Consider the following 15,789-nt stretch of genomic DNA (forward strand, 5'->3'; position numbering starts at 1 on the left):
TTTTACACCACATCCACGTTACAGTCATCTTTTTAATGCAGAGAAAAACATGTCAGCCTATCTCAGGTCAATCTCTAGGAGTGCAGCAGCTTGGTCCTCCAGCAGGACAGACGCCCTGCTGGCAAACACTCTGTAGCCAAAGCCATTTCCAAGTACTGTCTGCAGCTGATGGCCTGATCCAGCTAACTTAGCCAGAAGTTGCGCTGAGGAAGAGAGCATGTGGTGAGAAAAGGATGACAGATGGGGTTTCTCTTCCCACATGTAGCAGACTGATGCTTGAGGACACCATGGCTGCCATGGCACATCCCCCGGGGGACATATGGCTCCTCATATGTCCCAGCAGCCCAGGCCACTCTCCATGGGACCACAGTCCTCGCTGAGGGCTGGCATTATGTTTTCTGACTTTAATAAACATGCAAGACTGAAGACTACAAAGCCTGGGTTGAGGTGGCTCCTTTGTGCTGCAGGAGGCTGGTAGGAAGAAAAGAAGATGGGGCAGCATCATCACCCTATGCCCACACCTCTCCCCAACACAGCAAGCAGCCCTTCTCTTGCCTGGGCACTGCTCATCCCCCACTGTGGAGTCCATGACAGCCCTCTTCATGCAAGCAAAATATCTGTGTATACTTGGAAGTTATCTATCCTATGACAAAGAGTCCATGTTACAAGGCAACCTCTGCTGCTGCTACCCGAGACTGACAGGATTCAGTGCAACTGCTGCTAAACAGACATTGAGGCGGGACCAGAATGCTGTTAAGTCTTTTTGTGTAGGAATTAAGTAGGTTACATTTAAATTTCCTGGTTTACTCTGCAGTCCGTGCAGAGCTTGATCCCAAATCTACTGGAGTCACAGGTGACAGATGACTCATAATCAAAGTGCCCCAGTGCTATATTTGATGCCAGAAATAAGCAAACATCCTTCTTTCTAGAGACTTCCCCACTTCCCCATCCAGGCTGTCCCTCTTCTCCCAGCACAGCCAGACAGTCCATGAGCAGGGCATGTGAGAGACATGTCCTCAGGCTCTTTCCACCTGCACACCCTATGCAAGGGTTTACACCTGCCCGGATGCACACATGGCAGTTTTCCAACACAAACCCTGCTCCCTACAGTTTGACAGCCTCCACTTCAAAATCTATTCTCCGAGGAAAGCTCTGCCATGGAAATAAGGCTGTCCTTGGAGCACCTTCCCTTCTTGTTACTAAGGCATGCCATTTTGCTTAAAATTTTTCATTTAATTTGGTTTACTTTTAATTTTGAGGTTTTTTGCTCTGATCGTACTATATTGCATCATACTGCATTGCAATCTACTGTAATCTTTTGGCATTTGTACTTGTTTCGATAAAGTATCAATGTGTTGAGAAACTCATGGAAAGAGAATATTTAATTCTCAAAATATTCTATTTCTATTTGTGCCATAGACATCAGTTCTGAACAGTGGAGGTTACCTTAGGGCAGATGTTCTGCGTTCAGACCTAACTGCAAGCAAACCCCCTACAATAATCATCACACAGAAATCAAGCCTACAGTCTTTGAAAGCAAGTCCAGCAAGTGGTAAAAAGGATTAACTCATAAATGATGTTTTGCAGGAGACAGATTGGCTACAAAACCCCCCAAAACTTCTGCAAGGGTCATCGGACAGCAGCAAATGCTGGAAGCAGGAGACATTAGTTCATTGAAGGACAACTTGGAAAGTGCTTCCTTACACCACAAAGTAGGGCAGACACTGGACCCCTCAGGCTGTTACCCAGAGACAGACGTATCTTTCAGCACACACAGAAACATGGGCTTGGGGCAGCGCATGAGAAGCTGCTCTTTCATGGGGTGCAGACAAGGTAGACAGGGTCTAACACCCAGGAGGAAAGAAACTGCATCCTCCACAGCACCTACCACACAACAAAGCTCTGGACATGTGGGCTGCAGAGTTCAGATGTGATGGGAACAGAGACTCTGCTCTCCCATCCCTGCTACTGGCTGCTGCCTTCGAGGCGACACTGTGCACTCCTTGCATGACACAGTGCTGCAGGAACGCACCGGCCACATCACACTCCTGCCCATGGGCACAGCAGGCCATGAAGTGCTTTTCACTCCACTTCTTGCAGAGATCTCAGCACTTGCTCATAATAGAGCACAGTTTGTCAGAAAACAGCCTGATGGATTTTGGTGGATGGGTCTGGCTCCCGTGTGCACCCAGCACATAAGGCACAGAACCACTTCAGTGCCTGAACCACTGATGGCAGCTGTGACAGATGCTGGGCATGCTGCGGTGAAAAACCTCTGGCAACTTGCTGTTTGTAACCATGATGCTTTTGTAATCTCCAGTTGTTTTAAACTCTGGGTACTGACATAAGACAAGAAGACGCAAACATAAAAAAGCTGAATGCTCAGAATGATGATGCGTTTTCTGTGCTCTCATATGACTGTTGCTCTGCTCTGAGAAACCTCATCATGAGCAACGGGGTTGGGTTCAGCCCTGTGAGCACAAAGTAGTCCAGGTCAGCTCCAGTCATGCTTTTCAGCCTTGGAAGCAATGTGAGGCATTGCCTCGGAGGCACAGCTCAGGATACCAGGCACTTTGACTGGCTTTTTGGTGCTCTTCTTCACTAATTCAAACCACAATTTCCCAGAATCAGAGCTAGTTTAGACTTCGTGGCTTTCTAATTACAGTTCACTTTTTCTTAATGTGTTTCCAACAAGGGACATCTGTCAATAATGACAAACACAGAGCAAACAGGAGAGGACCTGTGGACAGCAGAAGATGCAGCAGCATACCTCACCTGTGGCTGGCCACTGAGCTTTCACTGCCAGCACATCAGGGATGCACTGCCTGAGGAGCCACTGATTTTGAGAGCTAGAGGACAACGACCCTTTAGCAAACTGTCCTGGTTTAGCAGTAGCAGTCATCTTTTCTCCTTCTTAGTAGCTGGTGCAGCGCTGTGGTTTTGACTTTTGGCCTGGGAACAGAGTTGGTAACACCAATGTTTGGTCTGACCAAGGACTTTGTGAGTCTCATGCTCTGCCAGAGAGGAGGGGAAGCCGGGAGGAAGCAGAGACAGGACACCTGACCCAAACTAGTCAAAGAGGTATTCCATACCACAGCACATCATGCCCAGGATGTAGAACTGAGAGTACCCAGAAGGGCATGCTCTGCTCTGTCAGGCTTGTTTTCGGTGGGTGGTATCATATTCCCTTCCCTTGTTATTTCTCTTATCATTATTATTATTGGTGGTAGCAGTAGTGATTTGTGTTATACCTTAGTTACTGGACTGTTCTTATCTCAACCTGTGGAAGTTACATTTTTTCAATTCTCCTCCCCATCCCTCCGGGGAATGGTGGGAGGGGAGTAGAAACTGCATGGCTAACTTGACGACTGGCTTAAACCACGACACAAACTCTTAGTAAAGCTGTTCCTGTGTTCCCAGAGGGGAGGACAGCAGTGCACCATGCAGCCCCTGCATGCAAAGCGGATGTCCTTGATGCCCAGGGGAGACTCCAGAGCTGCCTCAGAGAAGCTGAATTGCGGAAGGCAAGCTCTGCCAACCAGCCCCATGCCAGATCCTACAGGGCTAATGCAATTAATGAGCAGAGGGCAAGCTTTTCACATGTCATCTGCAAGTGCCTTATCTTTAAATTTCCAGGTATTTTAGCTCAGGCTCATGTTTGTTGTAGCTGCCAGCACAATGGAGCTTGCAGGGGACAGAAAAAGTTTCAGTAACATAATAAATTAAAAAAAAAAAAAAAAAAAAAAACCAACCAAAAAACCCCCCAACAAACAAAAACACCAAAACCAAACCCCAAAACAGAAAGAAAAAGCCTTTAAATTCTCACTGTTTCTTTTATAATCACCAACATTTCTTAAAGGAAGGCAGCACATCATAAAACTGAACGAACCATCAACAGGGAACAGCCACCATTTTCCTTGTGCGTACCTCATGTTGTCAGTGACATGAGCTGTTATGTCCCATGGTTCCCCCCCGGGGATGCAGGATGGAGACCTGTGCCAGCAGCTTAAAGCCTCCAGTCTTGTCCTCACCATCCATAGGGGTGGCAGGAGGCCATGGTGCTGCAGGCAGCATCTCTCTGATGTCAGCTGCACACTACTTTGCGCAGCATAGCATCCTCCACATTGATGCTCGATGAGTTCCGTAAGCACAGCCAACCTGTGCCAGGAGTCCTCAGCAGGGCTCCAGAAGAAATGACCACAGACTGCGGCTTCCATCCATCAGCCCTAAAACCCCCCAGTAGTGACACTTTTTGCTGCAAACAATGGCTTAACTTGAAAATCACCATCTGAACACAACCCTGCCCTATCCCATGGCCACTGCTCAACTGCAGGAGCCCCAGATGCCGGCTGGGGTGAAGAAGGGATGATTTTGGCATCAAGGTTTTGCTGAGAAGTACCCGCCACACCGCAGCCCCCTCAGTGTCGCCCACACCGCAGCCAGCTGACACGACAGATAGATTTGACTGAAGGTAGCCAAACTGTCACTCAGGAGGTGCCCCTTGGTACCTCTTCCGGCTGAATCTATTTGAGGGTGGGCTTGCCTGAGCTGCTTCTGTCAGGGATTTCAAAGGAAACAAGCAGCTGAATGCGTATCTGACAGCTCGGCCGAATTAGGGCTATTTGCATGCTAATTTCTACCCTGCTTAACTCACTGGCAGACCTAGAGCGGGAAGCAGCCTCTGCATGTTTGGAACAATGCTTGACTGATCTAGCTGCGTTAACGAGCAAATTATGGTAATTTTGTTATTACAAATGCATAGACGTTTCCAAAGAGTGGAGCAATACAATATGTTTTCTCTCCTCCTCCTCACTCCTAAAATACAGACCCTTTTGTTTATACACACTTCCCCTTGCTTACTTATGTTTAGATATGCACAGCATCTCACCTTGATAGGAGGAGGCAGAAATTACAGCCAGAGCAGAGGGAGCCCCCAGAGCAGACAGGACCAGCTCTGCAGAGCGTGGGACACTTGGGACCTTATCCTCAGCTGGTGTGAAGCAGCAGAGAGCCTTGGTGGCCCATGGTCACAACTAACTGACCTCAGCTGAAGATCAGGTCCGTAAGGGGAAGGTGGGTTTGGGAACAGCAGATCCAGAGGCTATTAGCTTCCCAGTATTTCACCTTCTTGCCCTCTCCAGTGTAATTTCTAAATCAATTTATGAAATAATATCTGACAACATCATATTGAAAACAATATAAATTTTATCTATATTCTGTGCAAGCATGGTAATTACATTTCTGCGAGATGAACGCCAGAACATTTCTCCAGGCTTCCAAGGTGCTCACAGACCCTCACTCAAAGTGTACACAAGCAGCGGATAAACACATACCATTTTCTTAACTGCTTCATTATTGATTAAGGGAACCATTTGTCAGTTTATTTGCAATCTGGTATTGCCCCAAGATATTTGTGACGGCATATCACTTGCTTCATTGTATGTGATGAAACTTCTCCAGGCTTTGTCCTCCAGATTACATGAGGGTGGGGAGGCATCTTTGTGGATCAGCACTAGACTTGAAGAAAAATAGTAAATTCACTTAACCAGAGGATGCCAACTTTCAGCACTTCTGGCTTGCGGCAGCAGTTTTCCAGCTGTGGAGGTGGAAGTCCAGGGTGCTCTTGTGTGCACCTGCAGGGGGTTAAGGTGCTTTGGGGCATACCGGGTGATGGCTGGGATTGAGCTACATGGGCTGCAGTAAGTGGTGATACCAGCACAAAAAAATTAAGTGCCCATAATCCACACAGAGATAAACATCCCCGCTGTAATGCCAGCATGAAGCAGGTGGAGCAGATGGTAAATGGACTTAGGAGTCACCTCCAGAATCCAAGGAGATAACTCGCAAACTTTCCGCTTCATCAAAGAAATGCTAAGGTTTATTCTGCATTTGCTTTCAGTCCTTCTAGCATGAGGGGCCTGATTCTCCTTTCACTCTCACAGGCCACAACAGCATCACTGCCCATTTAACCAAGCAGTTTCAGCTTTGTGCTGTAAAAAATCAGAGGAGAACCCAGTTCAAGCTGTGCCACCAATGCTCTCTGTCATCCTACATACTGTAATTTGCTTTGTCTTCCCATTTTTAAGTGTTTTACCTCCCAGCTGCTTTGCTTTCAAATATTTACTGCTGCATGTCAGAAGATTACAAAAGGCTATGTTGAAACTTTGGCAAAGGCAGAGCCAGAGCTAATAACAAATGCATGAAAATAACTGTGAATTAAGTCTTCAGTGTGCTAGGGGACGAAAACCTCATCAATTCCTACAGGTTTGATTCCGGAGATGCAATATCCTAACTGCTGCCTCCCATCCACAAAGCTCACATTCCAGCTCCCTTGCACCCCTCGCTGCAGGCTGGGCTCAAGCAGCTGAGTGACAGCACTGTTCTTTGTAGTCTCAGGTAGGAGAAAGAGCCCCAACAGGGAGCGGTCACATAACCTCACTTCTTCTACACACTAATACCTGCTAGCCACAAGAAAAAATGCATTTGAAAACCACGTTTTGTTTCCTAGCATCATCTCCTTCTGCTTCACACGTTAAAACTAGGAACTTCTCCTAGCTAAGAGATTGATAATGGCACCATTGCTATTTTTTATGCTTTTCTTTTCAAAGCTCAGTTTTGAATGTCACTGTTTTCAGGTGCCTTTAGTCAGGTAATTGCAGATAGACTTCATATAAAGGAAATTCATTTGTTCAGGGTCACTGCACGGTTTTTCATTAAAAACAAATTACTGGTGTTCAGAAAGGACATCTGGGTTTCGAGAGTCCCATTAATGACTATATTTTCAGCATCACTGTTCTGGACAGTCTACCCTTTCCTGTCACCCAGTGCTCAGGGCCTGGCAAGACAGCAGGCGACAGGGTGAATGACAGTCCCAGGGAGGGGAAGATGGGCGGGAGGCGGCATGTCCATGCCTGGAGATGAGGAGAAAGAACAGGGGGAAACAGAAACCAAGGGGCAGCAGGGGCTGCTGTCCCAACACTTCTAACACAAGAACTGGAATAAGTATTTAAGGAACAACAATGGCTCTTTGAGGATGACCTTTCCCCAGCTCAGCTACAGCACCATGAACCTGACGGTGAGGGCAAGCAGATGCTGAAACTGGACACCGATATGATTTGCCCAAGACCCCTGCCAAGCCCTTGCTGTCCTGGCAGTGAGAACTGCCATAAGACCCCTGTCCTGGCTCCAGCCAGGACTCAAATGGACACAGCTCTAGGGATCATGGTCTTCAAGGCAGGCACCCAAGCTGCAGCTCTGGCAATGCTCCTGTCTTCCACTCTGTCCCCTTCCCAATGGCCACTGTCCTCCACAGACATGTCTTGGGAGCAGTTCCACATATACAAGCAGTAATCCATAAAGACAGATCTGATCCCGTGCTGGAAACAGGCTGGTAGTGTGTGGAGGAAGAGACAACCAATAAAAGACCCTAGGCAAGCAGTGCTGGCTGCCATCACCATGCCAGCCCCAGATGAGAGTGCACTATTGTCCATGCAGGAGGAGCAGCAGTGCTGGAGGAAGGTCCAGCTTCCTGGAGGCAAGGGAACAGTAACAGTCCATAACCAGCAGACCATTGCACGTAGAATCTGTGCCCTCTTTCAGACACTTCACTTCAAAAAAGGTTCTGGGACACCCACACAAGTCACAGAGTAAAATCCCTGCCATCATTGCATTTTCCAGTGATGTGCTTCCAACTAGCTGCTGCTGTGCTCCTAAAGGCAAATCTGCAGATGTGAAGTAGTAAAGGGAGAAAAGACAGCAGAAGCTGCAAGCAGATGACAGCACCAGTTCTACCAGAACAACAAAACAGCCCAGAGACTGACTGCCTCTTCGGAAACAAGTAAGCAAAGCTAGGAGGTACTAGGAAGTACTGCCCTTGCGGCCAAGAAGGCCAATGGCATCCTGGGGTGTATTAGAAGGGGAGTGGTCAGTAGGTCGAGAGAGGTCCTCCTTCCCTTCTACTCTGCCCTGGTGAGACCGCATCTGGAATATTGTGTCCAGTTCTGGGCCCCTCAGTTCAAGAAGGACAGGGACCTGCTGGAGAGAGTCCAGCAACTAAGATGATTAAGGGAGTGCAGCATCTCCCTTATGAGGAAAGGCTGAGGGAGCTGGGTCTCTTTAGTTTGGAGAAGAGGAGACTGAGGGGTGACCTTATTAGTGTATATAAATATATAAAGGGGGAGTGTCACGAGGATGGAGCCAGGCTCTTCTCAGTGGCAAACAATGATAGGACAAGGGGTAATGGACACAAACTGGAACACAAGAGGTTCCACTTAAACTTGAGAAGAAACTTCTTCTCAGTGAGGGTGACAGAACACTGGAACAGGCTGCCCAGGGGGGTTGTGGAGTCTCCTACTCTGGAGACATTCAAAACCCGCCTGGACACATTCCTGTGTAACCTTATCTAGGTGTTCCTGCTCCGGCAGGGGGATTGGACTAGATGATCTTTTGAGGTCCCTTCCAATCTCTAGCATACTGTGATACTGTGATACTGTGATACTGGATGGGATGGAGATGTAGTTTGTTCTTGCCTGCTTTTCCCAGGAGACAAGGGTAAGGCTGCTGGGAAAATACTACTCAATGTTTCTAAAGCAACAGCACATTAGGGATACAGTCACAGTGTGAACAAATAACACCAAATTATTGGAGATAATTTCTGCAGATAGTATCTCATTAACCTGTGGGATCCTGTGCTCTGAGGTGGTACTGAGACCACAAATCTAGTAGGAATCAATAGATTAAACTTTTAAATAGATAATGAGAACATACAGAGAGCTACACTAGACAAAATAAACATTTACAAGGGATATAAACTCTCATGCTTCAAGGCATAAGCCACTAGATGATGAGGATTAAAGACAAGTGTCCACTTTGGTCAAGCTGCTCCAGGAGCTGCTGCGTCCCTTGCCCCAGCAGCAGGCAGGTGAGGTCAGTGGGCAGGCAATAGCTGTTTCAGGACCCCATGGCTTCCTATGACAGATGCCATACAATGTTGTCCATCTCCTGCCTACTCCCAACATGTCCAGGAATATTCATCAATAGTCACCCATTTTACACGAGGTCTAGCTGCCTTCCCCCTTCCATGCCTGGACACGAGGCAAGCTGGGCGGCTGGTCACGGAGTACAGGCAGATGGAGGATCCTGCGCTAGGAGCCCATGCTGTAGGGCTGCAGTGACCAGAATCAATAAGCTAACAGGAGAACCAGGTCCCTCTTTGATACAGTACCAGGCAGAAGCATACAAATTTCTGGTTCTGCAGCATGTTTTCAGCAATGCCATAATCAAAACATTGAGTCATAGGATGATGGGGCATTTCAGGATGGAAGGGACTTTGGGAGGTCTCTAGACCCTGATCACAGCGGGACCAGCAATGAGGCTAGACCAGGATGCTCACGGGTTCAGCCAGGCTGTCCTTGAAAAACCCTCAAGGATGGAGACTGTACAGTCTCTCTGAGCAACTTCTTCCACCCCTGGACCCTCTTGATGGTGGAACAGTTGGAAGCTTTTCCTCACACCCAATTTGCATCTTGCTTGTTTCAACTTCATGGCTATTGTGTCTTTGTGCTAGGGGGCCCAAACCAGCACTATTCTCATTGTGAGTCTAAGTGTGCCAATGAGGGGCGTAATCCTTGCTAGGATACTGCTGGTTGTCTTCATCACCAGGGCACACTGCTCAGCTCCCAATCTGCCCACATCCCCAGAGTCCTTTTGGCAGCCAGTTTTGTTGCAGTCCTCCCTTCCCTGGTGCAGGATTTTATGTTTGCCCTGGTTGAATTTTATGCTCCTTCCAGACTCCATGTGACAGCCCTACCCTGGAGGACACTGACAGCTTTCTCCAGTTTGGCATCATCTGAAAACCTGACAAGGTGTGCTCCCCCCTTGTTGTGGATGAAGATGCTGACCAGGGCAGACCCCTGGCCATATCCTGTAGCACGGTGGTGTTGTGGCATTAACCACCACCTTTAAGCTTGACCATCCAGTGAGCTGTTTTCCCATCTATCTGCCCATGTGTCCATGCTGCAGCACTTCACTGTACCCTGTACTGCCAGAGCACTGTGGTCTACTAGATCGGCACTGCCTCTCTGGTCACCTCTATGGGGTGACAGCCACCAAAAGGCAGGAGAAGCATGGCTGGGCCAGTGATGTGCAGAGGCACCACATTTATGGGAGCCTCAAGTGATGTAGCGCTCAGATCATAAAGCTCTGGGCTGAAACTGAAACCATATGTTCACTTGTTTGCTTCCTTTAGAGGAATTTATTCTCTGGGCCACCATAAACATTCACAAACCACATAAAGAAGGAAATACCCTGTTGATAATGTAAGTCCCTGTTTTCGTAGGGAAAGAAGAGAGGAGATCTGAGAGCACGGACTAGGTGTTTGTGTCGGGCATGGAAACGCAGTGGAGACAGGTTCCTGTGTGCATCCTTGTCTCTGGAACAGGCAAAGAAGGACCCACGGATGTCAGGGAAAGAAGCTGGATGAACAGCAGGGAAGCCGGAGGAGAAAAAAGCACAAAGCAAGAAGCCTAATCCACACAGCTCCTGCTTCCACCTTGAAATGTCAGAGAGCTGGATGGTCTCTCCAGCCCCACAGGCATGCCACAGACCCCAGCAGATGCAGGACAAACACCAGCAGTGCATCAAAGGACAGGTTCGTTCAGAGCAGCACAAGCAATGGCAGTGGCAACAAGCATGCAACAAAACACCATCTATGTCTTATCATGTATACATTTCTCCAACATCTCTAAGCACTTAACGCACACAATTACCTAATTATGAGTAGAAATTCATGGCTAACAATTAAAAATCTTATCAAGGAAGCGCATTTCTAGCAGAGGGTCCTAAAACTACAACAAAGCAGTGGCAGGTCGTGAAATGAATCCCTGAGACTGGTATACCAAACATGCACCCTTGCTCAGGCATGGAGATTTGTCTATTTTGGAACAAGCAGGAATGTGCCTACAGCACCAGACAGGATCCATCATCTGCTTCCTGGTCAACCCCTTGGGGGCTGTAGTGCTTTCCCTAGGAAGGCTCTGAAACTGATCCTGCAAAGGACAGGAGTCAAAGAAGGATTGAGAAGGTATTTCGGATGCTAGTTAGCAAATTCTCACTTACATAAGACGGAGAACCTACAGGAATTGCAGCTGACCTTCACACTAGCTGGAGCAGAAGGTTGTTATTAAAGGAACCAGAGAGAGGAACAGTGCAGTTATTCAATATAATGGGTCACACAAGCCTATGTGTAGTTAAAAATAAAATCTATTACCACGGAAAATGGGTTCAGATGACTCTATATCACAAAACCCTCACTGCACCTTCTCCGGCTGAGCAGCACCAAGCCCTTTTGCCATCCCTGGCAGCTGCTCCTTAAGAGCTGGTAGCTCCCAAAAAATTAAGCAAGAGGGTCTAGGGCTCATAGCTGGGTTTTCAGTGAAAGGTGCTCTGAAAGAAGCCTATAGATTCCCTTAATGTTTCTAAAAGCTTCTAAATTTCCACCTTTGCCATGAATGACGGCATCCAATGCACAGAGGCTTTCAAATGCTCACTCTCAGCAGGATGATGCTCCTGGAGCGAGGTGGAACTCAGGGCATCGGTGAAGAACCAGTCCAGGAGAGACCGGATGGGAGAAAAAGGGGAGCGGCAAGGCAGGATGTGTGCCCCTCCAGCATGGGCACAACCAGCTGAGCTTGCGGTTGTGCTGAAGAGTTGATGCAAGTTCTTATCTTCACCCAGCTTGAACAGCCAGCTGTGCCATCGCAGTCATGCAGGCCTGGCTGAGACTAGACGAGACATACCAATACAGTGTCTGTGTGTGTGTGTCCATGAAAAATGGCATGAAACAAAGACGAAACCTCATATTCTTTTCAAACAAGACTTGCTTTCAGGTGTTCACTTTTTATTCTCACCTCACAAACTGCATCTGACACTTTCTCAGCAGCTCTTTCTGAGGATACTTCATGTGTAAAAACTGGCTTCTAAACAACCTATGATCTACCTTCCGCAGACAATTTCTAACTCTAATACAAACATAAATGGCTGATTTTTTTCTTAACTCTGTAATGATCTGGTAGAACCCAAATTGCAGAACATAATCAAAGCTGGTAACAAAGACTAATCCTGAAAGAGCCTGGACATCAATTCAGTCACCAACTCTCACTTTCCTATTACAAGGATTTTTTAACAAATCACTACTTCCTGGAATCATGTGATTACAAGTAACAATTTGACCATAAGCTGGCTCAAATGACCTGAAGAGCTTGGAAAGCAACAGGGAAAGAGAAAGAATCCCCAATTTATCACCACTTCTCAAATCATATGATCCTTAGGGGCCAAATTAATGACTTTTAACATATATATTTGGGCTTTCCCTCATAGCCAGCAGTGTCTGTCACATCCGGACCAAAAGTGGCACAGCTTGGGCAGAAATCCCAGCAGTTCTTTCAAGCTGAAATAAATGTGCTCATTTCTTGCAGTATATGACAGGCTCCAGCACTGGGGCAGGAGGAAGCCCTGTGCTCCCACCACTGGGCACTGCCAGCACCCTGATGTCCTACCCTTTGTCACACGCCGACACATCCAACAGCGGCTGATGGCTGCACCCATGATGTTATATGCCTGCAGACCCTGCTCTGCCCACCCCTCCACTCCCACTGGCCACACAGGCAAGTGCTGGCAACCAGCTGGCTCATGCTACACATCCTTTCTCACTGCACAGCTCCAAATGATTAGGAAATTACAGACATACAATGTCCTGAGGATAACTCAGCATCCCCTGGGAGGCAGTCAGATGAGCACAGATTTGCGCAGAGAAAAGCGGAGGTCAGGACATGTCCAACCCAGCAGCCTCAGCAGTAGGGCAGCAAGGAGGGACACAGCGTGTTCAGAGGAAACAGGTGGACAGTAAAACCTGTGTCAAAGGGTAAGTGCCTGGCATGGTCCAAAATGGAGCGATTCCCAGGCTCCACAGAAGGGAGGCTGGCGGTTCTTTCAGCCAGTGTAAATTATTTGTTTGAGCAGACCACCAGCTGAATCACCTCCTGCACTGGGGTGCCTGGTCTTCCTTAGAATCATAGAACCATAGAATAGTTAGGGTTGGAAAGGACCTTAAGATCATCTAGTTCCAACACTCAGGACTGCTTCACACCTAGCCTTCCCCTCCAGCCCTGTGGCTTCTGCCTCATGCTCTCCTCAGCCCAGAGCATCCACAGAGTGCCACACTCTCCTCCTGAAATGCTCTCTTTTTCCTCTCCTTTTATTTCCCTCACACCCATCCCCCTCCACTTTGAACACTCACCAGGCACCATTCCTGTCAGTGCTGGAGCAGAATAGCTGCCCTGTCCTGCAGGAGGGACATGCGGAGGGTATCCTGGGAGCGTTGTGCTTGCCAGTTCACGACCTGAGGAATCAAACCAACAAATCACCACGTGAGCATCGTGACGAGTGGACACAGTTTTACATCTCCCCAAATGCCGAAAACACAGCCATGCATTTGTCATCACTGCTCAGTAAAGGAACAGTGTGGGATTTCCAGCCTGGCAGGGAGGGCAGGCACAGTTGTGCTTTCTCTATAAGCTGCCACAAAGCTCTGATGAAGTGAGAGATGGGAAAGGGAAGAGCAGAGCTCTGCAGGGAAAGGAATGTGCCTGCCTGAACTCTGGCTGCTCACCCCTATTCCCAAGTTCCTCTAAAGCTCAGATTTGTAAAGTCACAAACAGCAAAATGTGAAATAACACTGATCTTAATGACACTTTCCCAGAAAACTCTCCAGAAAATCACAGTGCACTGGCTGAAGGTTTGCAGAGATCTAAATACAATGCATGACATTATCTCTTATTAAAGCCAGTTAAAAAAAAAAAAAAAAAAAAACCAAAAAATCCAAAAAACCCCCCTCACAAACCCAACAGCCAACAACAACAACAAAAAAAAAACAACCACCACAAAAAAAAAAAAAAAAAAAAGAAAAAAAAAAAAGAAAAAAAGCCAAAACTCAAACACAAGACATTGAGACATGAAGACAGTTTAAAATATAGTTTGCTGTGGTGCCAGAAGAAGGGTAAGATTCACAGACACAGCCTGATGTACTGCTTTTTACTTAGACTGCAGAAACGTATCTTTATTCACATACCCACAGGTCTTCCATGGAAATGGAACCTCACAGAAAGCAGGCAGTGGGGTGTCCCTCATCTCCCTCCTCCCCTGGACCTGGGGGCCAGAGTCCCCTTCCTGCTCCAGGCACAGCTCCCACATGTTGCTGTCCGCAGAATGACGACAGAAAGTGCATCACAAAGTGATGGATTTCAGGGAAATACTGTTGTGGCCACAGGTGGTCTGCCAGGAGACTAAAGGGATGCTCCTGAAACCCCACCAGAGAGGATGATCATGAGGAGCCCATTCATGGTCTGCTGGACTCCCACAGCATCCTTGAATAAGTTATCCAAGGATACATTGCTTTCACAGAGTGCTCAGGTGCTGTTAGCATCTACCCTGGGATGCCACAGCTGGGTCTGCGGCTGGATGAAGATGCTGCTATCCTCTCCTGGTAGCACCATACACACTGTTCAAGACACTGCTCTGCTATGGGGATGTGCCTGATCCACCACCCTAGCACGGAGCGGCACTGACAGCACCTGGGCCATCCTGCCAAGCGGCAAGGAGACCAGCAGGAGACTGTCCAGGCCCTAGCAAACTCCAAGATGCTGTTGGCTCAAACCAGCTCATTAGCTGTGCAAAAATCACCATGAGCGCAGGTTCCTTCATAAAAATATGGCATGTTACATCAACAAGAAAAGCTAGGTGACTTTGCCAATTTTAGTGCCACTAACAACAAGAAATGTATGGATTCTCATGTTCAAATTGTTGGGGTTGGGGTTTTTTTCAAGTCTTCAGAGACTTGGAGAGGTTGAAACTGAATAATTTCCTATAAGGCACAACAATTTTTAAACTTTTTTGGTTCGCAAAATTTCATTTCCAACTGATCTAAAAATAATTTTTTTTTTTTGGTTATCTTTAAAGAAATGAGACCTCATCGGATGAGACAAGAAATGGAAACATGGTTATTGCAAATTGCAGCTCACCACCCCCAGGTCATGGCCATGAAGGCCGCTTCCCTCACCACCCCATCAGACAAAGGGGTCCATGCTACAATGCTATGTCAGCACCAGGCACGTAGGCATTGCTACAGTGATCTCTCAGCACATGCCCCACTTTCCTTGGCTCTCTGCATCCACAAATCGGGATGTGTGCTGCTCCTCTCAGGACTTTCCTACAGAATATTTATGGTGCATCCACACCCTGAAAGAATTTAAGGTTCCAAACAACTGATTAATTTGCTCTCCAGTTCTAGGGGGAAGCCAGATCCCTTACGGAAGGGCATCATGAATTCTAATTATGCAAGGCAGGCAGAAAATGGCTCTTTCAGATTAAAATATTCTCCCCTTGTTACTGCCCTGCTTCCTTCTCTCCTGCACAAAATTTAACTCTGATTACATCATCTCTACAGCCTAGAGAAGGGAAAAGGATCTGCAATCTACTTAAATTTGGTTGCAGAAACAAAGTTCCCCCCACTGCTGGCAGGGAGCACTGGCCCTTGACTGTCAGCTGTCTAATGCAGAAGAGCATCTCACAGCCTGAGCTCCACACTGGCATCCTGGAGCCCTCCGCAGACCAAGGAATGGGCACCGCAGCTCTTCTCTTCCTCAGCAATGCAGTATCACAGTATTTTTCACTTTCTCCAAAAGCCACTGTCACACCCAGCACAATCAGGATCAAGGGCACTGAGCAATGTAGCCA

At 47.5% G+C, this 15,789-nt stretch overlaps 1 protein-coding gene across 9 annotated transcripts in view; it reads right to left on the minus strand.

Annotated features, from left to right (window-relative positions):
- PAX5 (paired box 5) overlaps window positions 1-15,789 on the minus strand; it is a gene marked incomplete at its 3' end in the record, with an annotated part of 139,514 nt that overhangs the window by 19,670 nt on the left and 104,055 nt on the right. For 5 of the 9 annotated variants that reach the window (XM_080638023.1, XM_080638022.1, XM_080638018.1 and 2 more), the window contains one exon: window positions 13,295-13,396. The exons of the other annotated variants lie outside the window; for them this stretch is intronic. In XM_080638023.1, the coding sequence (XP_080494149.1) occupies window positions 13,295-13,396 (102 nt within the window). The remainder of the gene's footprint in view (window positions 1-13,294; window positions 13,397-15,789) is intronic. 9 annotated transcript variants of the gene reach the window in all.

Source organism: Psittacula echo, assembly GCF_963264785.1.
Source record: "Psittacula echo genome assembly, chromosome: Z".
NCBI lineage: Eukaryota > Metazoa > Chordata > Aves > Psittaciformes > Psittacidae > Psittacula > Psittacula echo.